This window comes from Ascidia mentula, chromosome 2 (genome assembly GCF_947561715.1).
Source record: "Ascidia mentula chromosome 2, kaAscMent1.1, whole genome shotgun sequence".
Lineage (NCBI taxonomy): Eukaryota > Metazoa > Chordata > Ascidiacea > Phlebobranchia > Ascidiidae > Ascidia > Ascidia mentula.
In genome coordinates, this window is record NC_138567.1 from 5,012,406 (window position 1) to 5,040,265 (window position 27,860).

Sequence of the window (27,860 nt, forward strand, 5' to 3'; positions counted from 1 at the left end):
ACCGGCCACAGGAATTGTGGTGGGCAAACAAGCAAATCACTCAGTATGGGTATTAATGTTGATGGCCTTCAAAACTTGAATTTGGGGATTGATTACTGATATGGGGCCTTAAGTGAGTTATTAAACATCAGTTAGCCTGGTTGTCTCCCGTTATCAAAATATTTATTTTGCATTCATTGCGACGCAATACTGGAATATTGACTAGCCAGCAGTAAACCAAAATCTTCAATAAACTGTATCAATTTAGTAAGAGACTGGACATTTTAACTGCAAACAATGTAAATAAACACAATTTACAAAGTCGCTAATTCATCAAGCACAAAAAGAAAAACACTATGAATTTTTACTTTGACGCATTGGGGAGTGCTTTAACAGTCCGCGAAGTTTGTTAAAAATGCCGCTCGACTTGGTCTCCGTGTAATATGCATCGAACTGGGTGACACCTTCGGCAAACTTTGATCTATGTGGGAGTCCTTTTGCCGAAACCTCGTCACAAGAGTTTTCACCAACAGATGTATCCATTGTTGAAACTGTGGCACTTTCAGTGCTATCAGTAATCAGTTCAACAGGTGTAGCATTGGAGTCTGTGGTTATTTGTTGAGTGCATGTTTCAACGGAGCTTACATTGTGATTGTTTGTCGAAGTATTTTCTGTATTCTCCGCAATATCAATGCTGCCAGGTTCAGGCAATGAGCTGTTGGATAATTCCACTGCTTCAGAATTTATGTTGTCTTCAATAACAGCAGCAACATCAACCGTTCCTTCAAGTTTATCCACAGTAGGTTGATTAGTTGTTCGGTCACCATTCTCATTGATTTCTTCAAACAAATGTTCTGACACCACAGTATCCTGACTTCTGGTATACTTTTCCACTTCCACCTCATCAGCGGAACTGCTACTCGAATCCACCACAATCACAGATTGGTCAGTTTCGGAGGAGACGACAACCACCTCTTCATCTTCTTGCTTAACACCACACTGCTCCTTCAGCTTTTTGAGGATAATTTCTCTTCGACGTTGCAACTCATCTTCACTCAGTTCTCCAGGATCCATAACAAACTCCTCTGCATCATTGCTCAGGTCCACAACTTCCTCACCGTCTTGATCTTCACCAATCTCTCCTTCCGGCTCCTCATCCTAAAACATGATATCAATTTTTCTGTAAAGTGGGTGTCATTTACGAATTTTATTATTACCAGGATTATTTTCAAACATTTGTTCAAGATTTTCGCACAAATTAACTTGGAATGCAAAAAAATCTATACAACAACTTTACTGTCAGCAAACCACACCTCCACATTGAGTCCAACTTGTTGGGTGTCTTCAACATGGTCAGAAGATTTGCTTGGAGGGCCTGAAACATTTGATAACATTTGACTAAAAGCTTTGTAAGGGCTTGGAATCTTTTGTTGTTATTTTAGGTTTTTTTTTACAAAGTTTAATGAGAGACATTATTACTTTCTCCACCCAGTTCCATGTCCACTTGGACTGTATTATCTTGTTCGACGCAAGCTGCATTTTCCGCTTGGTTGTTGTTCACTTTACGTCTTTTTGCTGAGCAAATTTCCTCATTTTCTTTATCCATTTTTCTTTATAAAATTGGTTGCAAACATGATTACTATTAAGTAAAATGCTACTTCTGTTTTATCAGCATTACATCCTAAATGCAGAGTAACAAGAAAAAATGAAAAACTTCTCTTCAAAAATTTCTGCATGCACAATCACAACAAAGGAGATTCGTTTGCACATTGAAAAACACAACTAAGATCTACCTGCGAACAATTGCATTGCGATGTTTGTGATATGATACCATCACTTCCTTGCTCTGTCGTTCATCCATTGGCATCATGTTCATTTCCCTATGATTCTGAATGACAAAAAAAGGTTGCCGGAGTTTTCATTAACAATGTCCTTAAAAGATATGAGACTTACATCGTGTACATTGGAAGGGAGCTTCATGTTGAATCCGGGATAGTCTATGATTTTGTCAATGTCCAGCAAACCTTTGTACCAAGTATATTGTTACAGTAAATAAGTCACAAATTGATTACCAAGTATCCTAAACCAGGGATTCTTAAACTTTTTGTTCTGCGACTCCATTTATAGAAAGCCGATGGCCTAACAATTTACAATAACAACTACATCAAGTAAACTTGTAACAACAACCCTGAAATGGCATCTGGCATTGTAAATGGGTATATCTGTTATGTAAATATAACAACTGAGATGCTGGTTCTTTTGATTCACCTTCATTTCCATCAGTATCGCTGTCATCTTTTTTTCCTGTTGTTCCATTATAGAGACTTAGACCAGAAACAGTTGATCTGGCATCACACAAATGTCCTGGAGGATAACCCAGCATCCTCATCTGATAAATGTATGGAGGAAGGTCTTTCTCCTCCATGCCCAAAGCTGCTCGTAATGTGTCACTAAAAACACAGTATATGAAGGAACAGCTTACAAACGTGATACATGTATATGTAAAACATGCAACTACTTGTTAGCAAAATGACACAGACAATATGTAATTATTGTATACAGCAGCATTTTCTATATTGGGTTCCCTGGAACTCTAGGGTTCCGTAAGATATATATAATCTGATTTTAAACAAAAACTGCTGAACATGACCCTTGGGTTTTGTGGGTTTTGTGTCACCCTAAATAACCTCGCAGGGTTTCGCATACAAAAAGTTTAGGAAACACGATTGTGTAATTTGTTTTGCATACCTAATTACTCCTGGTTTAAAATCAGAAAAACGTGGATCTGATTCATCGATTTCTTTGTCTGCGTGATAACGAGTTGAGCCAGCCTGGGGGGAGTTTGAAACCTTATCGAGATATTTCTGAAAAATGAATGTGAAGTGCAAAATTTAAGACAGTTTACAATACATATAATTGGAATTATTGAACAACTAGCAAAGTATTTTTCATTTATGATATTCAATAAAATCAAAGGAAGGAACTTGGCTGGTTGCTTACTTGGCGTCTCTGGTTGATGCTTCTGAAGTCTCGTGGCGATGGACAATCTTTCACTTGATGATCTTTCATTCCACAATTAAAGCATAGGCGGCTAGCCTTTCTGCAAGACAATTTTAATTAAAAAACATTATAAAAGTTGGGAACAGTCCTGCTTACGAAAAGATGTTTGGATCAGTTTCTGGAATTTCCATTTCACCATCCAAGGCATCCATATGTGCCTTGTCATAGTCAGGAATCTTGCAGTCAGTTTTTTCATTTTTCTAGCAAAAAATATGTGCAGAGTTTCTGTATGATATCCATGAAATATTCCAACACTTTGAATCATTTGTTTAGAAATTTAGATATCAGGGCAGTATCTAATTTAAAAATCATGTGAAAAATTACCACACAATAGGTCAAATAAGACTAACTTTGAGCAATTAATAACATTATTTCTCGATAAGCATAAAAAAAATCTTTGATTTATTTACTTGTAAAGGTTCACCAATTTGATCCAAGTAAAAGCAATCATTGTACACTTGAAAGCTCCGTGTAACAACAAATGATTTGTGTGCTTTTCTCTGGTCTCTGTCACTTCTAGGTGGTTTGTAAGATTGCTGTTGGCACCCTGGAAACTGGACCCCCGACAACTGGGATTGAGTATTGGCAGGTTCGTCATTATGGCGATAAGAAGAAACCTGCCTGAAAAAATCTTTGATCTCTTCCACTTGGTGCCTGCAATCAAAGTTAAGGGATTCCTTAAAATTTAGCTGACATGAAACATTTTGGAATGGAATATGATGGATGGTTATTTGCTTTGTTATGTAGTGAGTTTGTTTGTAGTTATTTATTATGCTTAAATTGTAATTTGAATTGACCACTAGAGTTAAATGTGGCAAATACCTGTTATTTAAAACATTATTGAAGAGAAGAACTTGTGCCACCGGCCCATCTTTATGTGAATCTCGTATTTTTACATTTGCAGGTTGGGTTATAACACGAAGAGCTTTCTTCAACTCTTCATGTAAGCCAAAGTTAAGGTATAAAATGGCCCCATATTCATATATTCCTGTTGAAAATAGTGACTTGTATCTTAAAAAGCATCAATATGTAAATATTTAGTGTAAGAAAACCATTTTGAAATGGTTGTGTACTGGTTTTATCATTGAATGGTCGATTTCCAAATACAAAACAAGGATATTTTCCAATTTAAGTTTCGCATTTTCCTCCTTGTATTCGTTCAAAACGGTGTTCAATTCTTCTTCCTCGCTTTCCTCGTCAACAGACTCGTCTTCATTACTTTCTTGAAACTCTTCAAACAGGTTATCTTCGGCAAAAACAGACATAAGACCTACGTTTTCTGCCTTTTGTTGCCAATATAGTAACTTTCCAAACCGTCATTCATCCAAAAACAACAGAAAGATTTGAAAATCATAAAAAAGGAAATGGAAAAGAAAACCCAACTCTCGACGGGTATATCACGACCTTGCGGTGATAATATTTTGATTTAATAACCGCACGATGTCAGCAAATAATTTCAAACAACAAAATCAGTTTTTTTAATACGATTTTTATGAATTTAGCAAACTTGTTCAAAAATTGCAAAAAATGTACGTTTGTTTGCTTTCATGTACTCCAAAAAATTTAGAAAGTAATTTTTAGTGGTTTCTAATATCTTGAAGTGAGATATATTACCACCATTTGTAAGAAATATTTTCCCTAGGTTTAAGCCATGTGTTGAATTTCTGTTTAAAAGAAATGTTTTTCTTTTATTTAAAACGTCCTTTTGATAATTTTTTTACTTTTTGGTTTGACATTTCATCGAATTTATTACATCATAGACATCGTAGAAAAAAATTGGCCGTGCAATTTCAATCGCATGAGCGATTTTCATCGGATGATGGGAAGTAGTGATACATGTGTCTTCGGCAAAAAACGTCAATCTAATTGTTTTTTGCTCGTATGTATTTATTGTTGCTTATTGGTTAAGTTTTGTACTGTAAAATAATGATTAGACTGCAGACAAACATGGATCATCCTACTTGGACTAATGCAGTGTTTTTACGTTGTTACAATTCCCAAACAGAGTTAAACAACAGCATTTTACTACCTTAATTTTTTAATGTAGGCTAATGCGTTAGGCCGTTAGCTACCTTAGGATCTATTTAAGATTTTTCCAAGAATCTAACCTAAATGGTGCTGTTTTCTTCTTAGTGTCCTTCAAGTCTTCATTGTTAACATTATTAAGAGACATTTGGTTAAAATGAAAGCGGAATACCTTGTTGCTGATTCTGGTGCATTTATTCGAAATGCTGATCTCCATCAACTAGGAGACAACATATACACTTGCATGGAAGTTGTTTCTGAAATAAAAGACAAAGCGACAAAGCAAAGACTGGCTGCACTACCTTTCCAGCTTAACTACAAAGATCCAAACGCGACTGCAGTTAAAAAAATAATAGAGGTCTCCAAAAAGACAGGTGACTATGGCAGTCTGTCACATACTGACATTAAAATCCTTGCTTTGACCTATGAACTGACCTGCGTCTATGATGGCCAGGATAAGGTTATTGAAGATGTTAATGTCAAAAGCAAAATTGAACTTGGTCGAAAACCCATCAAAGAAACAAAGTTGCTTGGTTTTTATTTGCCACATAAGGGACAGGAAAAACATCACAAAAATACAGAAAAAGAAATAACGGAAGAATTTGAAAAAGTTTCCATTGATGCAGACCTAAATGAAAATAGCATAATCTCTCAAACAGACAAAATGAATGAAGTAAATGTGGATGACCATGTTGACTATGCAGAGGTGAATGAAACTGACGAGGACCAGGAGGAAGATGATGATGATGATGATGAAGGCTGGATTACCCCAGGATTGTTGAAGGAAATAAATGGATCGCAGTCAGAAGTTAAAAAGGAAATATCGAAAGTTGCTTGTCTTACGACAGACTTTGCGATGCAAAATGTCTTACTGCAGATGAATCTGCAGGTTCTTGCGGTTGATGGCATGCAAATTAAAACAGCCAGAAGTTATGTGCTAAGATGTCATGCTTGTTTTTGCATTACTAAAAAAATGGATAAGGTCTTCTGTCCGAAATGTGGAAACAAAACCCTCAAGCGTGTTCCTGTCGAGATCCAAGAAGATGGAACAATGAAACTCTTTTTCTCCAAAAATCCAAAGGTGTTAAATCCGCGTGGGCTTCGCTATTCGCTTCCCACGCCCCAGGGGGGTAAACACTCACAAAATCCAATTCTTTGTGAAGATCAACGACTTCCCCACGACAGGCCAAGTCGCAAGGCTTTGCAAAAGACCAATGTGTGGAGTGATGATTATGACTGCAATTCCTCTCCTTTTGTCAATAACGAAGTCAACAGTCGTGCATTTCGTTTGGGAGTCAAAGGTGGCCAGCAACGTTCCCACGGTCACAGAAACCCCAATGCTGTTGGTCGGAAATTTGTAAAGCGCAAGTAATTCATGTCAAAGTTATCATTTTTTGTGCAAATAATGAATTACATAAAAAGGTATTATACATTTTTGTGGGTATTGAAAGAACACAGTACACTAAGAAGAAAACACAAAAATTTGAACCATTTCTTTGAATATATTTCTGCATGATCCCAAGGCAGCAACCTATTTCCATGCATTGTGGTCGTATAAATGAACAGTTGCTTGGTAATTGTATGTAAAAAAGAACTTACCAGCATATAAACAGGCAGCTGCGAATAATTTAAATAATGTAACACAAAAATGCATTTGTATAAATTACACTGAATCCATTTATTCATCTTTTATGCCTCCAGTTTTGCGTTTTTTCTGTTTACCGGATTTGGTGAACAAAAAGATGACTATGGAAACCAGTATAAAGACAGCATATTTCAAACCATACTTGACACATCCTAATAGGCGGTTTTGAAATTTTATGCAAATTGCTACAACACAGAGGAGTTTCAATACAGTTGTAATTGAGAGGTAGGTCATAAGTACACGATAGAATGGTGAATAGATTTCCAAAACATCATCAAATTCATCCCAAGTATCCATGCTGTTTAGTCAACACCAGATTACTTTGTTCTTGATCTTTTAAAAAATTCGATTCCTTCGTGTTGTTCAAGCACACAAACAACTTTTTGCGGTATTTGGTGCAGTTTTCCACAAGCTAACTTATTTTTAGTCCCTGAACAAAATTTTGTTGTTTAGTTCGCATGATGTTGAAAACTGCTTGTCACATTTTTTCAGTCTACCGTGTGCAACGGTTCCTAGCATTATATCACTAACAATGCAATGAGTGGTTATTACTGGGGAACATCCACGTTTACCATCGAAACAGCGATCTTTTTCGTTATTATAACTTAGGTTGTCATATCTGTCAAAACGCAATTCCGGACAGGGGTACCAAATTTTGAAACAATTTTAGACGCGTCTGGGCGATAACAAGTTTTTTTTTTAGTGGTAATGGCCTTTTGGCGACCTTTTCAGAGTTTCAATCGTCGCGACAAAGGAATGTTACGTCAATTCACAGTAAGCAATCGGGAGTCGAAATCTTTTGGACTGGAAGTTAATTCACTGTTAATTGTAAACGCAATATTAAAAATTACGGGCGTTTGGTCACTTTTTCCTGTTGCCCCATTCACCGACACAGATTTTCCAAACACGAAGGCAAGATCTGGACGTCTGGCAACTCTAATTTGCCTGGCAAGATACGTGTGCTCAGTAACTGTTTCGTAACTTGGTGCACACTAGCACAATCTCCGTCGTTCCAGCGTCTTATCCCAATCCAACCATACCTACATGTTTTTAGTTCGCAAAACTTGCTTAGGGGAACTGTTGCTAAGTAGAACAAATATATTTTCTCGCATGATGCTTTTTAATCCTACATTGATGTGATCCTTCGATGTTGATGTGATTCTCAAGTTAACCTCCACACTCCAGATAAGCTTTTCATCTCTAGCAAACATACCCATATTTAGAATTAACCTGCGCACTAAGAGCAACAACAAGTTTTTGGGCAGAGCGGAGAGGGTACACGAGGCCTTCAACGAGTCATATCCCCCTTTTTGTCGCGTCCCCTGCTCTCTGCCAATCCATCATTTCTATCAAGTCATTGATCGCCGGAATCAGTTACGCGATACTGTGACGCAATTGCGCATTGTGCACAGGTGTGCAACGCGAATTCCCGCTACAAAAGAGGACATCTCTACTATCAACCTGTGCACGTCTAGTGTGTTTAGGGCCTTTTCGCTTTTCAATGCACTTTCTCTGTTCGACTTTCACAACCTCGTCGAAATGTACTTTGCGGGGGGTGTTACTCATAATTATGATCTATCGCAATTTTAATGGGTTATTTACTAATTATGGTTATTTTTGTGGGCTGCATGGCTCACGCTATACAAAGGTTTCGACGCCCCACTGCTAAGTAGATTGGTTCATGTCACGCTTGACAACTCATTAGTCGATTTAGTGAGATCATGAAAACGGAAATGCATTGGCTTACCCATGAGAAAACAAAGTCCAGTGGTGCAATATAACTGATTTTATGTAGTGTGTCATACGTTTTTTGTACATATTATTCATAGATTGATAGATTTTCATAATATTAATATGACTAATGTATCTGAGGGCCTACCTGTTCAGATTTTATGTTGACTTGTAGATACACAAATATATAGGTGGTTACAAAAATCCACGCCAAATTAATGAAAGCGTGTTTTATTGCAGCAAAAGCACTTAAACGTTTAGGCAATTTGCACACACACATGCTGCGGAACAAAGGTTTCAAAGACTAATAATAACATAAAAAATGGAAGATTATTTTTCAAAGGTGACCGACAAGGCAAAATCTACAATGCATGCAATAACAAAAAAAAACATCAAATAACATGAGCACAGTAAATGCGGGTGTCTCTAAAAATGTCATTTATCAAGGATCTTCATTATGTCGGCCAGGTCGTTGTGTGTTCTGTGATAAAACTCTTCAAGCCGCAAATTCTCCACCGTCACCCAAACCTTCGTCTTTTCCATCCAACCGACTCCCTCTAAACGCTCGATCTCGGTTTCGGTTATTCCCCGCAGTTGTACGGAGCGATGGTAACCGCGGTTTCGAAGAGCTGTCGCAAGGTTTGAAGTCAGGTTCTTTCTCTCGCACCATCTTTCTATACTTTCGCCTGAAAATTAATTGTTCATTAGTGACGTCATTTGTTTACGCAAATATAGTCTCTTAGATCCAGTAGGCTATGTTGTATATGCTGTTGGCAACTACTCGGTTACTTGGACCTCATTGCACCTGCAGTAATAGAGGTGATCTTACGCGCAATAAGCCACGCCTTTTTTTGGTGACTTATCCAATTAAAAGGTATTAAAAAACACAACTCTCAAAACTTAGCTTTAATGATCTGGCGATATGAAGAATACCAAATATGTATTCACACACCCACCCATTATGTGGATAATTTACATCTAATTGCGCTAAAATTTAACCTGACAAGTGCAAAATATAATTGGTCGACCAGCTGTCATTATCTACTGCGCGGAACGTTCCTCCACATTAGAGTAAAGCATGATCTGTTAGCCGGTACAAGGCGAGCAAGGCCCTTTTGAGGGACAAAATTGTGCGATTCTGTGATTTATTTGCCGACGTGAAGTGTGATTTAAATAAATAATTACTCAGGTATTTCCAAAACAATTTCACTTAAACCTACCTGGCTCTTTTCCATCGGGATTGTTGAATTTTTCAGTTTTATTGATCATTGAATGCGTCCTCCGCAATCCAGATCCCCGTGTCTTTAGTATCGCCTCCAACGGAGGCGACAAACGCTCTTCCTGTTCCTTACGAGCGGCGGCGTGTTCCTCTACGAGATGCGCAACATCAGAAAAGTTTGGAGGCTTTCTACCCTGTAAATTGGACTCCCTAAGAGACGTCGATCTTCCCAATTTTGACCCCGGGCGCTGGAATCGGTCCCTTGCCTTGAGAAAAGAACTTTTAGGTTTGGAGGAAGGAGCGTTAATCTCTTTATCCTCCATCAGAATCCTCAGCCACGTGAGATGCGGCAGTGAGTACAAAGCGCGGAGTCGTTCCTCATCCGTGCGCAAAAGAAAATGTTTCAGTTTTGCTTTTTGCTCCTTTTCACTGCCTGCGCCTAATATCAGCCAAGCGTGACGTGGCGCTATGACGTTTTCGTCGATAAGGACCGGTAGGATTGCCTTAAAGTCCACCGCTTGCTTCGAATTCGCGAAACGTGCATCGTTTTTCTGTTTCTTTTCCGCTTGGGTCGATACTTCATCTTCTTCTTCTTCGATTGTCGGATTGTCGCTGACGTCAAAGCGCTGACGTCCGATCTGGTGATGCAGAAAATAAAAATCCTCATCCGATTCGGTGGCTGAGAGCTCACAATCTTCTACGGAGAGCTTTCTTCTGTTGGTGAAACTTCGTGTTCCTGTTGGAAAAGGTTGCAACGGTTTCCTTTTTTTCGAAAGCTCTGGAGAGGAGTCGCTAGCTGATGCAGCGGCCGCTTTTTGGGCGCTTTCGAAATCCTCGTAAGTTGAAAGTTGACAGAGTCGACCCAGAAGGCAATTCCGACAGCGGGACAATTTCTCCAGTCCGAGGTTGGTGAGAACGTCGAGAAGTTTTTCTACCCCTCTCTCCTTCTCCAAGTCACTCTGGTAATAATCCTCACCTGTGGGAGACGGAGGTCGGTTTTGGAATTCGGTGAAGGTCGGGCTTATGCTAACTGCAACCTCTTCAGTCATCAGGCCATCCTTGACAAGGTTGTATAGATATTGGTTGAGCGATACGCTTTCTCCTTCAATTTCCTCCAGAATATCCATGAGGAGTTCATTGATCTGGTCTATCTCATTTATAGAATGATTAACTGGCTTTGTTTTTTTGTTCTTGGCGACAATAACCGGTTTCATTGGTTCATTAGGTGCCGTTTTCAATTCCAGACTTTCCTGTTCCACTGGTTCCGATTTTACAGTTAAAGTTGGTACAGAGTCGGTTACCAGCTCGGTGACTTCTGTGCTCAGGGAATTAGAGCTCGGGTCCCAAACTCCATCCTGCGGCTCCAGCTCGATTTCAATTGGGGGCAAATTGCTGAAGGAGACCCGGGCCCCTTTCTTCTTGGATGATGGCGGAGATAAACCACCACCATTTGTGAGAATTGCACGCGATGGTTTGCAAATGGTCTCAGTGGAGCACAAGTTGTTGTTCTCGTCTTGTTTGTCCTTGGCTGCGGTGGAAATGCACAGAATAGGCGACATTGCCACCTGATGTTTAGTTTCAAAACCCATTTGCTTAATCTCTAATTCATTGCTTGGCGTTTCTTTCTCGAAAAGCTTCTGTGATTTTCTGCTTTCAGCGTTTTTTCTCTTGGAAATGGGAAACAACACTTGGCTGACGAACTGGGTCCCGGCGCTGTGCTTTCCCTTTTCGTTCAAGCTTATTTTCAAAGCTGGTTTGCTGCTTTGTTTAACGTTTCTCTTAGAATCCGATAAACCGCCTTGTTCAGGATCCACACCTCCGTTCAATAAGCGACCTTTCCCTTCCTGCGTAACTCTAATCTCCTCGTTTGAAAACTTGTCTGAAGGCGCGTAGGATTTTTGTAATAAGGCCTCACTGTGAGAAGACGAAGAAGGCTCCAGCGTCACGCGAATGTGAAGTTCCTCTCTTTCCTTCTCTCCAGAGTCTCGTTTTATTTCGGAGCGGTCGTCGTAATTCGAGATTTTGCGGTTTAATACGGAATGAATATCGTCATTCAGATCTTCGTCACAAGGCTTAGACGTGCATTCTTGTGTTTTAGAGTGTGTTGACTTTTTTGTGCAAAGAACTGCCTGTTTTTCAACAGTTTCGGGATTAGCGTTTCTGTTAAAAAACAACCTTTAAAAGTTTTTTCTCCATAAACATAATTAATAAGTGGGTTAAAAATATTAAGTTTTGTAATTAGCAGTTGTGGTGTTGGAAACACCACGACCTTGAAAAACATCGTATGATTCAAAAGTTTCCCAAACTATTCTGATGCGAAGCACAGCAGTGTTTTTGTTCGCGACCGATGATAACTTAAGTCAACTTGCATAACAAGCTTTAACCTAGCGACCCCGTCTAGGGGTAGTTTTTAATTGTGTAAACACATATTTCAGAGCCTGGTTTACAAGTTATTCATGTTAGAATTGTTTTTCGTAGGTTATTTTGCACCTGAGCAAACGAAATTATGTGGCAACATGAGAGGAAATTTAGGCGTTAGACGCGGTTACACTGGGTTAAATTTACATGTAACGTTTTTTATTAGACTGAATTTCTCCTTATTCGTCTCTGCGGAATTTTTCATGCCTCAACACGACTACGTAAATACTTGACGCATTAAGTGGCAGTTCCTTAAGCTGATTAACAGCATAACCGTAGGCTTTTTTATCTCTAGTAAAAGGCATAGCTTTACCATGATAAATGCGAAACTTACGCTGTCGATGACGTCGTTTCAAGTTTAGACTCAAGTGCTGACGTCAACGTTACTTCCTTGTCCGATAAACGTGGATCAATCACAGGGGAAACCTGTAAATATATTAGATGCAACAATCTACTCAAGTTTAAACTACTATTGCATATTATTATGACCGCTTTAATTCTTGTGTATGCTCAAATTTAAACTGCAACCCGGTATAGTTAACTGTAAAACTGTTACCTTTTCGGTTTTAACTTTTGTCGACTTTTTGTCAAGTCCGCAATTTTGTTTCACGAATTCGACTGTGAGAGGACAAGACTCGTTTATTTCGCAAACATCCCCGTCGGGAAGTTCGGCCAACAACGACAGCAGGTGGTTTCGACGTTCGGAAACTTTCGGCAATCTTCGGATCAGCCAACCAGTGCGTGCACTTATCACGCAACGCTTGACTAACTCCGCCAATACCGCATCTGGGTCTGTTCGGTCATTTTCGGTATCGTCATTAGGGGACAGAGAACCTCGGAAACGACTTCCAAGTTTTTCGTGCGTTTCCTCCTTCTGAATATTTTCACCAAGAATTCCGTAGCTGAGGGATTTCAATGTAGTTTTGTTGACTTCTTTTTGCTCGAAGTAGTTTTTCAGCAAATTGCTTCGTTTGGTCCTCGCCTCGGAAGACGGTTTGTCTGTTGCGTCACAAACTCGCTTTGTCCTGCGCTCTTGAAACGATGACGCGCGTCTCACCGAGGTGTTCTTGATTTTTGGTGGAGAAACCACGGAAGTATCTGCAAAAATTTGTGTTAATTGGAACGAAGACCGTACGTATATGAAATTATAAAAATCCATCAGGAATAGAGCAAATAATATTTTTTGTGAGCTGCATACAGACTATTTCCACCTAATAAGACTGCTTGCTGACCATCATTATAAGTCACCAAACTGCATTATAAAAAATGTTCAATACTCGAAAAACGATATTAATACTTGAAAGAGAATAACTGTGGTTCAATTTAAATACAAAATAACATGAAAACTATTTTACCAACGATGTAAGCGAGAAAAATGGTTTTTGAAATCGATAAATGTTTTGCCTCACGTGACAAAGTAGTGTGCTGTGATTTTTGCACCTGCATGTAACACAACAGACGAACGGACACGTGGGAAATCCGACAACCGTTTAAAACCGCAACGAGAGAGATTTACGATTCGGTTTCACCCCGGGGAGAGGTCCGCAAACAAGTGGGGAAGTTTTAACGATCAATCATGACCCGTCGACACGTCACAATTGCCTTTATGTTGTCACATCATGTCTGCGATAAATTGTCTGCGTATTGTTCCATCTTGCTCTCGTTAGAGCAGAAGGGGAATCAGCATAAGCAAAAAACAAAACGAATGAAAAGCGTAGCTAAAGCTCTTCGTTTTCAATGCAATATTGTTTTGCGAAAATATTTACAATTTGAGCGTGGAAGGTCACGTTTGTAAATCTAACTTCATTACGATAGGAAGCTCGAACGATTTATCTTCGACAAAACTGGTCGTAAAAATGCGGTCCGGCCGGTTTTGTCCACTTTGTAAAACATCAGAAATTTAAAACCATGGCGAATGCACTTCGCGGCACCCCGGCAAAACGCTTGATGTGGTGCAGCAAATAATTAAAACCTTTTTATAGACACGCCTTGAGAATCTTTGCGCCGATATCTGAAGCGATAAGACGAGGCAAACACGGAACGCACTTTAGGTTCAGTTCCAACGAGGACGATGTTATCGCGCCCCGGAATCCGCAAAGTTTGTTGTGAAAATCCTTCATATGATTACAACGCACTCCATAACCTATTGAAGTTATGACTTTATCTCTGCTGCCTAAATTCGTGCGGCAAGAAATCGGGTTTGCGGTTGTCGCCAACTTGGAGCCGTGATTTTGTTATCTCAGCAGTGGAATTGGCAACTTTTGTCAATGAAATACTAAACGTACCGCGATATTTATCCCACAAAGTCAGAGAAAAAATGCTTTCTATCATTTTTAATTTTATTTGTTGCACCAGAAAAGTACTTGGTTCTCCGAGGCGCGCATTCCTTTTTAGAGACATGCGGTCTCATATCTTTGTATTTTATCTTCCTACACCTGCACAAGGGTTTTCTTTCATGCCTATCGCGAATCCGATAAGGTTGAAGAAGCCATTACTCCCGCAGAGTGAAGGTTCGTGGAAATTCAATAACTCGCGTTCAGCAAGAGAAAGTTTGCAAGACTTTCTCATGCAAATATTTACATTGCAGAGGTATTTGTTAAGAACGTGTGACATGCTTGTGGATACTTTCAAGGTCACGCGAAAGGTCAACTATCCTTTTCACAGTACTCGGACATTGTTGCAAAGCGATAAAAGCGTAAAACAACCGACACCGACGGTCATTCATTCCCGGATATTGCTCTCAACCCTAAACCTGTCCAGCGACAAAGTCACGGCTTTTCGGCCGTAAACATTTGTTTTCTTTCGATAGTTTAAAGAGTAACTACTTACATTAAAACTGAGGTTGATTAATTTCAATAGCAGAATAACAAACGTAATCGATCTTGGGTGAGCCAATAATTCCTAGAAATGTGCTTGGAAACGTACTAATATGTCAACATAAACAATACAACTCATATGTATGAAGTAACATTCAACTCGACACCACTGTACTGTTTTGTCTATGTATACTGGCTGTATTGTTTAGAAAGTAGTATATAAAATGCAATTTTTACCTGCAGATTGATTTTCTTTCTTCGGTAAGCTGGACGTGTTTGGCACCGCAGAAGTTCTAACGCTCGTTTCCGTTCGATTCCGGACTTCTAAAACTTGTTTGGAAGTTTGTGTCTGATCACCTTCTTCCGGACTTATTACATTTTTCTCGACTCTCGGCCTGGTTTTGTTGGTCGTCATCAATTCCAAAACATTCGGATCGCCCTTACTATTGATATCAGTCTGGTTTTCGAATTTCTTTGAGGTGGTTTCCGCTGGTTTCGAATTTGCATTTGGCGATTTGATTTTCTCGGGCTGATCTTTGCCTGCACAATGGTTCGTGGCGGTTGTTGCAACATCTTTATTCGTGTTGGAGGCCACGAATGTCGATTGTCGTGTAGGTTGTCTGTTCGTCAGGGATGTTTCATAATTATCCGGTATCGCTCGATGCTTCGAGTGATCTGCCAACAAATCCTCGCATAAGTTATGAGGAAAACATTGTTGATTGCCACAAAAGTGGTTTAAAGTAAACATGCTTTGTACTGATTGAATTCAAAAATGTTACGTCCTGTTAATAAAACTCCTTCATTAGGTGCCTCGGCTGCGATGTCAGTGAACCCTTTGTTAAATTTAACATAAATGTTCTATGGCACCGTGTCGTTCATTGTTTTCAATTGGCTTTCATTCAACACCTCCAGTATATACAAGCCACCTAAAAAAAAACAAACCAAAAACTAAAGTTCGTACCTTTTGAGAAGTATCGGCTGCTTGCTGGAGGAGTCATGTAATGCTTTTGGATGTTGGTCACGTGATCCTGATCACGTGCTGTATTAATGGTGAAAGGACGACGGGAGTATGGGGACACCTGGTGGCAAGTGTCGAATCTTCTATAAGGGGATTCGGGCCTTCAAAATAAGTAGTTGGTATTTAATTTACGTTGCTAACAACAGCAAAACAGCTTAATCTTTCTGCTGAGCAAACAAACTTTATTTCGTTGAAGAATGCCAAAAATGTGTCCAGAAACACTAACACGAGAGATTTAGTTGAGTAAAGCGTGGCATATTTTTGCCCATCGACAAGTACCTAATTACTACTTGGGCCAAGAGAAAATCTGAACCGTGATGGAAAATTGCACGTTCGCATAAAACCGCAATGAAATATGCTATGTAGCAAACTTGCGACTGGATTTGTTTATAACACAATACTTAGGCTATATGCAATACAGCCTTGATTTTGTGCATTAAATTCAATGTTGGTTAGACTTACTTTGTGGCGTTGTCTTGTGTGGTTATCGAAACCTGTTCTTTTTCCTGTTTCTGTCGCTGGCTGTGAACCTCCCGAAACACTCTTTGGTGAATTCCATTGACTATATCAGGATAATAGGGCCTCAAAGCAAGCAAAAATGGTCCCATAATGGACTCGGTTTGGTCGACCCTTTCGCCTACAGCCTGAAGGATTGCTCCCGAATATTGTCCCTTAAAATCTCGGTATCTTGACTTCTGTTCGGTTGTGAAGATGTTAAACTTGAGCAAATCCGGAAGCACTTTTCTGAAATCAACGACCGACCGAAGTTCGTGCTCAACAGCCCAAAACACCTCTCTCTGCGATGTGCAGGTTGGGTTTCGGCTAACCAGTGGTGTTTTCTGCGGCTTTGCAAGTACGTTTGTTTCTGTATCCTTAGATCCATCACTGATTCCAACCTCGGCTGGGAGAGCGGTCGAATACTCTCTCTGAGTTTCTTTAGTGTCCGACGAAGTTTTCGTTTGAGAATGTTCCCCTATCTCCTCGCTTATACTTGCAATGCTGGCCTCCATACCTTGTCTTCCTAACAAAGAATGGTGACGCGAGTCAAATTCTTCCTCGTTCAACCAACCGTTCAATATCTCCGACGAATAACTAGATCCGGAAGCAAACGACGACAAAGATCGATTATCGTCCTCGTCATGTGACACAAACCCGCCGTCACTGTCACCGTGTGTTACGTCACAATGCCTACCCACTTTTTCGGTCTGCACCCCACCGGTGAAGTTGCGAAGCTTATCAAGACAGGATAGAGAGTTTAGGCGTCCACTCCTTTCCAACACGTCGTTAATTTCGCCATTTCTTACTGTTACTTTCTGTGTAATGCCGCCTCCAAGTTTCCTTTCCTTGCTGTTAGACTTAGCGTAGTAATCGCCCGTTAATCCTCCAGAAATCTCCATGACGCGATGGTCGCCGCGATGCCGCTGAGAAAAGTCTGATTCTTTTTTGCGCGTCTCGAAAGCAGCCGCCGTTGTGTTCATCTCCTTGCTTTTACGCTTGTTCTCATAAACACACGATCCCGACGCGCCGTTGTAATCTAACAGATCCAATTCGCCCGAGGCGAAATCCTGACCCGACAAGAGTTGCAACTCGGAGTATATGTTTACAGTCTCCGCTTTACTCGTACTCGCTACATCGCCGTTTTCCGATGCCATGTTTACGAGATTTCGGTCTTCGTTTGCGAGCTGCAAGTTTCGCGACCGGCTGGTAGTGACGTCACTACTTAGGGGAGATTGCAGTTCTGTCTGTTCAAGTGGTTGTGACGAGACGCAGGCCTGTGACGTCATGGATTTCTCCGGTGTCACCCATTGATGCTGGGCTAAAGACAACGTTTTTTGAAGAAGTAATCGCACACGGAGATGGCTACAGTATGTCAGTGCGACGCTATCGGATAACCCACGATATAAAGCCGTGATGACAATATCCAAGACCCTTTCCCTTTCCCAAAATCTTTGCTGATTTAACAAAAGCAAATCAAAGGCAAGAACGAGGGCCTGAAATCGCGATTTCATCGTTGCTAGGGTTTTAATTTCCCAGAAGTTCTTGGCGTCGAGAAGACCGGCGCCTAAAAGTGCCTCAGAAATGAGTTTCGTTATTGCGTCATCGGCTATAAGATCCCACAGGTTGGAATGTGACAACGCATTCCACAGAACAAACACATTTTGCCTGTGCGGATTTCTTATGCAATTTCGTAGGTCGTTCATTGTGAATGAAAATTACCCTGTATGTGTAAAAATTACATCACTTTGTGTTGTAATCACCGTGTCTGACTAAAAGCCAAAAAAAAATTTATAAAATGACACGATTTTAACAAAGATGCCATTCTACATATCCTGAACCAACATTTCTCCGTATATTTTTTTATTGTATGACTTTTCTGTGTCCCCATAATTGTTGCAACAGAAGTAGTTCCTAAGACTTTCCGATAGGTCCGAGTTCAAATTTCATATAAAAACATGCATCTACATCTTACAAATTGCCATCTCTGCTAACATTACAACACCACGTAACTTTCTTGCCCAGACATCTACTGTGATGCAGATTTACTAGTAACCTTTGGGTTGGGTTATATACTGCCTTTTTGTTGTTTCCTTTGCATCAAAGAGTCCTGTGACAGAAAAATGCGATAACCAGCAAATGTACACAGTTTAAACTTAAGCTTTGCCCAACAGTGGTCACAAGGTTTAAATGGTCCAAATAACCCATTAACGTAATGGAACGCTCTGCGTGGATTCCTTAAGACGGATTGGCACATGTGATGCTTCATCAGTGAGGCAAGTTTAACATTTGTGTTCATAAAATATCCGAAAACTTTGTATTTACAAGCAACTCAATAATGAATGCCAGTGGTTTGCTCTGTCCAAATTTTTGTCGAAAAACTTATTTCAACTTCAAGGTATTTGCTACCTACAGCGGATTTACAATAATACATATTTTCCCGCATGGTGGCTTTAAATGTCAGCATGTTAGGATTTTTGGAGATAGGGCGGGTGTTTGGCAGCATTGGTCAAGCACCCGACTCACATACAAAGAAGAAAACCTAATTGGGATTTATGGCCCAGATCCTGGGTTTAAATCCAGGTATGGTCAAAAAAGGAGGCATTAACATGTAAGTATGTGCAACCTACCATGAAAGATATTGCACAAGGCACCTTGCAGGGGATAAAAATTCACGTGTTTTAAACGTGTTTTCAAAAAAAGTTAGGCTAGTGTTTCCCAACCGGTGGTACGCGGCGGCATTCCAGGTGGTACGCGAGCACCTTTCCGTAATTTGCGGATATAGTTCGAATTTACAAAATTGTCAGTGATCTTAAAATGTTTGTTACTTCATCCCCTAGGTTACTTTGTAACACTCAACTAGGTGGTATGCGTCGAAATTGTTTTATCTCCAAGTGGTTATGCAACCACAAAAAGGTTGGGAATTACTGAGTTAGGCAAAAACGCAAAAGTTGAACAAACGATAAGAGTAAGAGGTGAGCTTGGTCCATTTTCCGCTTATCTGCGTTCTGCTTGATGACAAACATTCTAACGGTCTTTTCGTCCAGACAAGTATTATTTTGGTGATAAGAATGATACGAGAGCTCGATAGTCTCTGCCCTAAATGGAAGTGCAAACATTCATCGTCTGCATTCGTTGCTGGCTGTTATATAACTAATTGCACAATTTCGCCCTAAATCCTTGCTTCTCTTTCTGTTCCATAAAATTAAAATATGTTTATCTGAGTGTATTTGGCCATGCAGTGGAACAGGGCATAGCAGTTATACTGGAACCCAGTATTTGTTGGTAGAGAGGGCAAAAAGCAGATCGAGATCTTACTTTTCAAAATTTCGTAGTGTTATTTCTAATTTTGCTTAAACGTTTGTAGCAACTGTTGCAACATTGTAGGAAAGGCTGCCACCCCACGCCATTATGCTGTTCTCGCTTAAACAATTCCAAGTGAGTCTGGACAAGCAAAACTTGGAGGTCATATGGAATGATGGCCACGTAGGCAGGTTTGCTCTATGTACTAAATGTTTTTGACAATCTGGACATACGATACTTAAACCGTAATGTTAGCTTAACTAATAGATTGCAATAATTGTATAAGCGATTTGATATATCACACACTCCATCCTATCAACCGCCAGGTAAGATTTTAACAGCAATTATAAGGTTAAAAGTAAACCGATAATCAAAACAGCTTACATACATATATCATGCTGTTCAGGTTTCACGTCAAGTGGTTACGTTTTTACTGTCAATGCAAGGCTTGCGTTCCCCAATTTAAAGGAATATATTTGGTTGACATACCAGCTTTTCCAGAGCACCTAAGTCTGCTGGAAGTTGAATTAAGCGAAAACGGTAACTTTTACTCGTTTTGTTTGCGTTACGTAATATTCTATGGCACCGTGTCGTTCATTGTTTTCAATTGGCTTTCATTCAACACCTCCAGTATATACAAGCCACCTAAAAAAAACAAACCAAAAACTAAAGTTCGTACCTTTTGAGAAGTATCGGCTGCTTGCTGGAGGAGTCATGTAATGCTTTTGGATGTTGGTCACGTGATCCTGATCACGTGCTGTATTAATGGTGAAAGGACGACGGGAGTATGGGGACACCTGGTGGCAAGTGTCGAATCTTCTATAAGGGGATTCGGGCCTTCAAAATAAGTAAATGGTATTTAATTTACGTTGCTAACAACAGCAAAACAGCTTAATCTTTCTGCTGAGCAAACAAACTTTATTTCGTTGAAGAATGCCAAAAATGTGTCCAGAAACACTAACACGAGAGATTTAGGTGAGTAAAGCGTGGCATATTTTTTGTCCATCGACAAGTACCTAATTACTACTTGCGCCAAGAGAAAATCTGAACCGTGATGGAAAATTGCACGTTCGCATAAAACCGCAATGAAATATGCTATGTAGCAAACTTGCGACTGGATTTGTTTATAACACAATACTTAGGCTATATGCAATACAGCCTTGATTTTGTGCATTAAATTTACTTCAATCAATGTTGGTTAGACTTACTTTGTGGCGTCGTCTTGTGTGGTTATCGAAACCTGTTCTTTTTTCTGTTTCTGTCGCTGGCTGTGAACCTCTCGAAACACTCTTTGGTGAATTCCGTTGACTATGTCAGGATAATGAGGCCTCAGAGCAAGCAAAAATGGTCCCATAATGGACTCGGTTTGGTCGACCCTTTCGCCTACAGCCTGAAGGATTGCTCCCGAATATTGTCCCTTAAAATCTTGGTATCTTGACTTCTGTTCGGTTGTGAAGATGTTAAACTTGAGCAAATCCGGAAGCACTTTTCTGAAATCAACGACCGACCGAAGTTCGTGCTCAACAGACCAAAACACCTCTCTCTGCGATGTGCAGGTTGGGTTTCGGCTAACCAGTGGTGTTTTCTGCGGCTTTGCAAGTACGTTTGTTTCTGTATCCTTAGATCCATCACTGATTCCAACCTCGGCTGGGAGAGCGGTCGAATACTCTCTCTGAGTTTCTTTAGTGTCCAACGAAGGTTTCGTTTGAGAATGTTCCCCTATCTCCTCGCTTATACTTGCAATGCTGGCCTCCATACCTTGTCTTCCTAACAAAGAATGGTGACGCGAGTCAAATTCTTCCTCGTTCAACCAACCGTTCAATATCTCCGACGAATAACTAGATCCGGAAGCAAACGACGACAAAGATCGATTATCGTCCTCGTCATGTGACACAAACCCGCCGTCACTGTCACCGTGTGTTACGTCACAATGCCTATCCACTTTGTCGGTCTGTTCCCCACCGGTGAAGTTGCGAAGCTTATCAAGACAGGATAGAGAGTTTAGGCGTCCACTCCTTTCCAGCACGTCGTTAATTTCTCCATTTCTTACTGTTACTTTCTGTGTAATGCCGCCTCTAAGTTTCCTTTCCTTGCTGTTAGACTTAGCGTGGTAATCGCCCTTTAATCCTCCAGAAATCTCCATGACGCGATGGTTGACGCGATGCCGCTGAGAAAAGTCTGATTCTTTTTTGCGCGTCTCGAAAGCAGCCGCCGTTGCGTTCATCTCCTTGCTTTTACGCTTGTTCTCATAAACACACGATCCCGACGCGCCGTTGTAATCTAACAGATCCAATTCGCCCGAGGCGAAATCCTGACCCGACAAGAGTTGCAACTCGGAGTATATGTTTACAGTCTCCGCTTTACTCGTACTCGCTACATCGCCGTTTTCCGATGCCATGTTTACGAGATTTCGGTCTTCGTTTGCGAGCTGCAAGTTTCGCGACCGGCTGGTAGTGACGTCACTACTTAGGGGAGATTGCAGTTCTGTCTGTTCAAGTGGTTGTGACGAGACGCAGGCCTGTGACGTCATGGATTTCTCCGGTGTCACCCATTGATGCTGGGCTAAAGACAACGTTTTTTGAAGAAGTAATCGCACACGGAGATGGCTACAGTATGTCAGTGCGACGCTATCGGATAACCCACGATATAAAGCCGTGATGACAATATCCAAGACCCTTTCCCTTTCCCAAAATCTTTGCTGATTTAACAAAAGCAAATCAAAGGCAAGAACGAGGGCCTGAAATCGCGATTTCATCGTTGCTAGGGTTTTAATTTCCCAGAAGTTCTTGGCGTCGAGAAGACCGGCGCCTAAAAGTGCCTCAGAAATGAGTTTCGTTATTGCGTCATCGGCTATAAGATCCCACAGGTTGGAATGTGACAACGCATTCCACAGAACAAACACATTTTGCCTGTGCGGATTTCTTATGCAATTTCGTAGGTCGTTCATTGTGAATGAAAATTACCCTGTATGTGTAAAAATTACATCACTTTGTGTTGTAATCACCGTGTCTGACTAAAAGCCAAAAAAAAATTTATAAAATGACACGATTTTAACAAAGATGCCATTCTACATATCCTGAACCAACATTTCTCCGTATATTTTTTTATTGTATGACTTTTCTGTGTCCCCATAATTGTTGCAACAGAAGTAGTTCCTAAGACTTTCCGATAGGTCCGAGTTCAAATTTCATATAAAAACATGCATCTACATCTTACAAATTGCCATCTCTGCTAACATTACAACACCACGTAACTTTCTTGCCCAGACATCTACTGTGATGCAGATTTACTAGTAACCTTTGGGTTGGGTTATATACTGCCTTTTTGTTGTTTCCTTTGCATCAAAGAGTCCTGTGACAGAAAAATGCGATAACCAGCAAATGTACACAGTTTAAACTTAAGCTTTGCCCAACAGTGGTCACAAGGTTTAAATGGTCCAAATAACCCATTAACGTAATGGAACGCTCTGCGTGGATTCCTTAAGACGGATTGGCACATGTGATGCTTCATCAGTGAGGCAAGTTTAACATTTGTGTTCATAAAATATCCGAAAACTTTGTATTTACAAGCAACTCAATAATGAATGCCAGTGGTTTGCTCTGTCCAAATTTTTGTCGAAAAACTTATTTCAACTTCAAGGTATTTGCTACCTACAGCGGATTTACAATAATACATATTTTCCCGCATGGTGGCTTTAAATGTCAGCATGTTAGGATTTTTGGAGATAGGGCGGGTGTTTGGCAGCATTGGTCAAGCACCCGACTCACATACAAAGAAGAAAACCTAATTGGGATTTATGGCCCAGATCCTGGGTTTAAATCCAGGTATGGTCAAAAAAGGAGGCATTAACATGTAAGTATGTGCAACCTACCATGAAAGATATTGCACAAGGCACCTTGCAGGGGATAAAAATTCACGTGTTTTAAACGTGTTTTCAAAAAAAGTTAGGCTAGTGTTTCCCAACCGGTGGTACGCGGCGGCATTCCAGGTGGTACGCGAGCACCTTTCCGTAATTTGCGGATATAGTTCGAATTTACAAAATTGTCAGTGATCTTAAAATGTTTGTTACTTCATCCCCTAGGTTACTTTGTAACACTCAACTAGGTGGTATGCGTCGAAATTGTTTTATCTCCAAGTGGTTATGCAACCACAAAAAGGTTGGGAATTACTGAGTTAGGCAAAAACGCAAAAGTTGAACAAACGATAAGAGTAAGAGGTGAGCTTGGTCCATTTTCCGCTTATCTGCGTTCTGCTTGATGACAAACATTCTAACGGTCTTTTCGTCCAGACAAGTATTATTTTGGTGATAAGAATGATACGAGAGCTCGATAGTCTCTGCCCTAAATGGAAGTGCAAACATTCATCGTCTGCATTCGTTGCTGGCTGTTATATAACTAATTGCACAATTTCGCCCTAAATCCTTGCTTCTCTTTCTGTTCCATAAAATTAAAATATGTTTATCTGAGTGTATTTGGCCATGCAGTGGAACAGGGCATAGCAGTTATACTGGAACCCAGTATTTGTTGGTAGAGAGGGCAAAAAGCAGATCGAGATCTTACTTTTCAAAATTTCGTAGTGTTATTTCTAATTTTGCTTAAACGTTTGTAGCAACTGTTGCAACATTGTAGGAAAGGCTGCCACCCCACGCCATTATGCTGTTCTCGCTTAAACAATTCCAAGTGAGTCTGGACAAGCAAAACTTGGAGGTCATATGGAATGATGGCCACGTAGGCAGGTTTGCTCTATGTACTAAATGTTTTTGACAATCTGGACATACGATACTTAAACCGTAATGTTAGCTTAACTAATAGATTGCAATAATTGTATAAGCGATTTGATATATCACACACTCCATCCTATCAACCGCCAGGTAAGATTTTAACAGCAATTATAAGGTTAAAAGTAAACCGATAATCAAAACAGCTTACATACATATATCATGCTGTTCAGGTTTCACGTCAAGTGGTTACGTTTTTACTGTCAATGCAAGGCTTGCGTTCCCCAATTTAAAGGAATATATTTGGTTGACATACCAGCTTTTCCAGAGCACCTAAGTCTGCTGGAAGTTGAATTAAGCGAAAACGGTAACTTTTACTCGTTTTGTTTGCGTTACGTAATATCCACAATTCCAAAATTCATTAAGTGATGCGAAAGTGGGTGTGTTTCAGGATCGAGTGTTTCCTGTTCTATTTCCGGCGAAATCGTGCCCGACCACGTGATCAAGCACACGGCACAATGGCTGCGCGAGCGCTGCAACTGTGACACATGCCTTGATGACGTCATACGCAATCGTGACGTCATGAAACATTACGGGATTTCAGCTGGCGTCACCGAGATGCCAAAGATTGATTACAGCGATTTATGTGAAAACGGCGACCAGGGCGTATTCCGGTATTAGCTGTTTTTACCAAATGATACTCACACATCTTGGTTGAGTTTTGCCTTGGCACAGAGTAATCATTGTGCAACAACTTGGAGTTTGCCTATTACCTGGTATTATAAAAAGCGGGAAAACTCATAAAACGACGTTGTAATTTTTCCTTTCATATTTTCTTATCAATCCTGATCCAAGTTTTATTCCCGTATGTTTATGTGCTGTCATCAACAGTAGGGAATGGGATTTTGAAATTATTTAGCCTAACTAGTGGTTGTATTTGCGCTATGAGCGGATTGTTCGTGTTCGCGACCGTGCTCAAGTTTCATTGCGAAATCCCGTGTATTATGATATGTAACTAAAAGGTGACTAGCATCGATTTTTCTATAGATACGCCAAGCATATTATTGAGGAAGGTTTCTGCATTGTAAAAAATGTCCCAACTCGAGACGGAATAATTTTGGAGGTAAATATGTTGAACACATTCTGTTTTGATTAAAACGCTAATAAAACGAGTATTCCTAACGAACACACTACCGCTAGGTGGCCAAGAAGCTTTCTCCTATACTGGAAACAACATACGGGCCTGTAAGTTTCTGCTCTTTACCCCAGCTTATTATATTTTACGCAATACGAAGTCTAACTGTAATTATACTTGTCAAGTTCGTCGATATTAACCTGAGCGGGAAAGAGCACGGATCCAACAACAAAGGTCCTCTGCCATTGCACATGGACCAAGCTTCATATGAAAATTGTCCCGGGGTTCTTTTGTTGCGCTGTGTAAGGTTGGTCCGGAAATAGTTATATTGTAAAATGTACTGGCAGCCTATGAACCTGAGGAAATATTTATGATTAGCTGCATAAGATCACGACGTGAAGGCCTTCTCGCATCTTGTTAGGCAAAAGCTTCTTTTGTTAAGTGTTGCTTCTTTTGCAAAGATAAGAGACGAACGTGGAAAATGTTCCTGTATCATATAAATCGTTTGTGGACGTCTAAGACGTTGTTTCGTGTAATATAACCAAGGAGGGATACATGTGTCCATATTGTGTAAGTATGTAAGTCAATATTTTCACACACCTGTGCACAGGTTTGATGCCAACGTCTCTGGAGGAGTGTCAAAGGTAACAGATGCGTTCCATGCAGCTGAGCTTCTGCGGAAAGAGTCCCCCGAGGACTTTGAGACTCTTACACAAGTACCAGGTTCTTACGACATCGTGAATTACGACATTGTTCACCCGTGCCACATGGAGCAACAAAAGCGCCACATTGTGGTCGATTACTTTGGCAAGGCACGTTTCCAAAAATGTGAAGTTAACAGAAAAAAGAGTTTTAAACATTTTATAAGAACACAACGGCAGCACAGTAATACCATAACTTTTGTGAAATAATTCTGAATAAAAAGAGACTCATACTGTTGTTAACATTGTCACGTTTCATGTATGAAAAACGTATCGGCAAGAACTTATGTCATTAATGCGATAACAACAGTATAGGCCATTCTGTTTATTTTCAGATTTAAGAGCCGTACAGAGTGTTCCTAATTTTGTGAAATTTTCTTACACAAATCTACTTGCACGCTGTGCTACTTGCTCGTCATTTACTTTTTGACAGATTGTTGGAGTTACGTGGAATCCAGACCAATCTGCACCGGTGCGATTGCGCCAGGGTGATATGGAAAGATATTTCAAGGCCCATCGCAAGTTTAACGAAATCCTGAATCGCCCTGAGAACCAGGTAAGCCAAGTTGGCTGCGTGCTTGTGGTTTGCAAACACCTGCGTTCGTGCTTTTGTATTGGCTAAATATCTTTTTCTAGATTGTGTTTCGAATGGAGGAAGGGGACGTTATCACCATGAACAACAGGCGTTGTGCGCATGCGCGAACCCGAATTGAAACCGACACAGGAAAACGGCATGTTCAGGTACTCATGAATGACAGTATTCAATCCAAGGGAAAAAATATAAATAACAACCTTTTTGTTGTTTCCTTAAACTATCCTTGGGGCATGTATTATACGTATGCATTGCTTTGTTTGAGTTCCGTTCAGTTTTACATGTATATGGATATTGCATGAATTACAAATATATTTACTACTACTTTCCAGACCTGTTTCCTGAACTTGGACCACGTGAAGAGCAGATACATGTATCTTGGCCACAAGCTCGGGTTGGACCTTACTCCACCCAAAGTCGGCAATAGCTGTTCATTTTAAATATGACTAATGCACATTTGAAATCTAATCTCTTTATACCCGACATATCCAATATTGTCGAAAATGCATGCTACTATTTCCATGTTTGATCGATAGAAATTTCCTGAATACTGGTTAAGAAATATACCTTGTTATCGTAAAAAGGGATAGCACAAGTTTTCATACACAATGACAGTAAAACATCGCAAGATTGCTGATATGTGTGCAGGCAGCGAAACAAAAACTGTTCAATGCAACACCATTTGGGAAAGCAGTAATATTTAATGCAATGACATGTTTTGGCAGGATCGCCCTACTGCGCAGGTCTTTGCTTGGCGATCACAGCTATCGTATCGCGATCAGCATTTTTGTCTGATCCAACTAGGCTGCAATACCTGGGCTGCCAAGCAGTAAACCTAATGACCATTTGGGAAACATACAAAACAAATAGAATATTAATTGTCTGTTAATTTAAATCGAGTCTCAATATTATTGTCAGTGTTTGTACGCGTGTCAAACTTTACAAAGATGCACTATGAAAACTTAACGTGGGGACATTTTTTCAAATCTGCCCCAATGTCAATTAT

At 40.2% G+C, this 27,860-nt stretch overlaps 4 protein-coding genes across 5 annotated transcripts; 2 read left to right on the forward strand and 2 right to left on the reverse strand.

The window, feature by feature from the left end:
* Positions 1 to 140: 140 nt before the first annotated feature.
* LOC145889035 (zinc finger CCHC domain-containing protein 8-like) lies at positions 141 to 4,368 on the reverse strand. 2 transcript variants are annotated; one of them, XM_082979911.1, is made up of 12 exons: positions 4,158 to 4,368; positions 3,862 to 3,980; positions 3,450 to 3,693; positions 3,136 to 3,239; positions 2,980 to 3,079; positions 2,728 to 2,843; positions 2,248 to 2,429; positions 1,933 to 2,003; positions 1,773 to 1,867; positions 1,459 to 1,589; positions 1,293 to 1,354; positions 141 to 1,137 (listed from the first exon to the last, which is right to left on the reverse strand). In XM_082979911.1, the coding sequence occupies exons 1-12, from the start codon at positions 4,302 to 4,304 to the stop codon at positions 334 to 336; spliced, it is 2,175 nt and encodes a 724-aa protein (XP_082836037.1). In that variant the 5' UTR covers positions 4,305 to 4,368; the 3' UTR covers positions 141 to 333. The 2 variants fall into 2 exon arrangements, with proteins under 2 accessions (XP_082836037.1, XP_082836038.1); XM_082979912.1 differs by having other exon boundaries at positions 3,862 to 3,974; positions 4,152 to 4,368.
* An 808-nt stretch (positions 4,369 to 5,176) lies between these two features.
* On the forward strand, positions 5,177 to 7,128 carry LOC145889182 (RNA-binding protein NOB1-like). The gene has a single exon (XM_082980080.1). It carries the CDS (start codon positions 5,222 to 5,224, stop codon positions 6,434 to 6,436), a length of 1,215 nt encoding a protein of 404 aa, XP_082836206.1. The 5' UTR covers positions 5,177 to 5,221; the 3' UTR covers positions 6,437 to 7,128.
* Positions 7,129 to 8,574: 1,446 nt separating this feature from the next.
* Positions 8,575 to 17,314, reverse strand: LOC145889951 (uncharacterized). The gene is made up of 7 exons (XM_082981000.1): positions 16,374 to 17,314; positions 15,855 to 16,012; positions 15,131 to 15,568; positions 12,634 to 13,175; positions 12,412 to 12,503; positions 9,661 to 11,819; positions 8,575 to 9,126 (listed from the first exon to the last, which is right to left on the reverse strand). The coding sequence occupies exons 1-7, from the start codon at positions 17,306 to 17,308 to the stop codon at positions 8,876 to 8,878; spliced, it is 4,575 nt and encodes a 1,524-aa protein (XP_082837126.1). The 5' UTR covers positions 17,309 to 17,314; the 3' UTR covers positions 8,575 to 8,875.
* Positions 17,315 to 23,505: 6,191 nt separating this feature from the next.
* Positions 23,506 to 27,294, forward strand: LOC145889952 (gamma-butyrobetaine dioxygenase-like). The gene is made up of 12 exons (XM_082981001.1): positions 23,506 to 23,561; positions 23,846 to 23,918; positions 24,338 to 24,444; positions 24,660 to 24,793; positions 24,878 to 25,100; positions 25,474 to 25,549; positions 25,627 to 25,671; positions 25,747 to 25,868; positions 26,172 to 26,373; positions 26,696 to 26,818; positions 26,899 to 27,003; positions 27,187 to 27,294. Exons 1-12 carry the CDS (start codon positions 23,506 to 23,508, stop codon positions 27,292 to 27,294), a joined length of 1,374 nt encoding a protein of 457 aa, XP_082837127.1.
* The last annotated feature ends 566 nt before the right edge of the window (positions 27,295 to 27,860 follow it).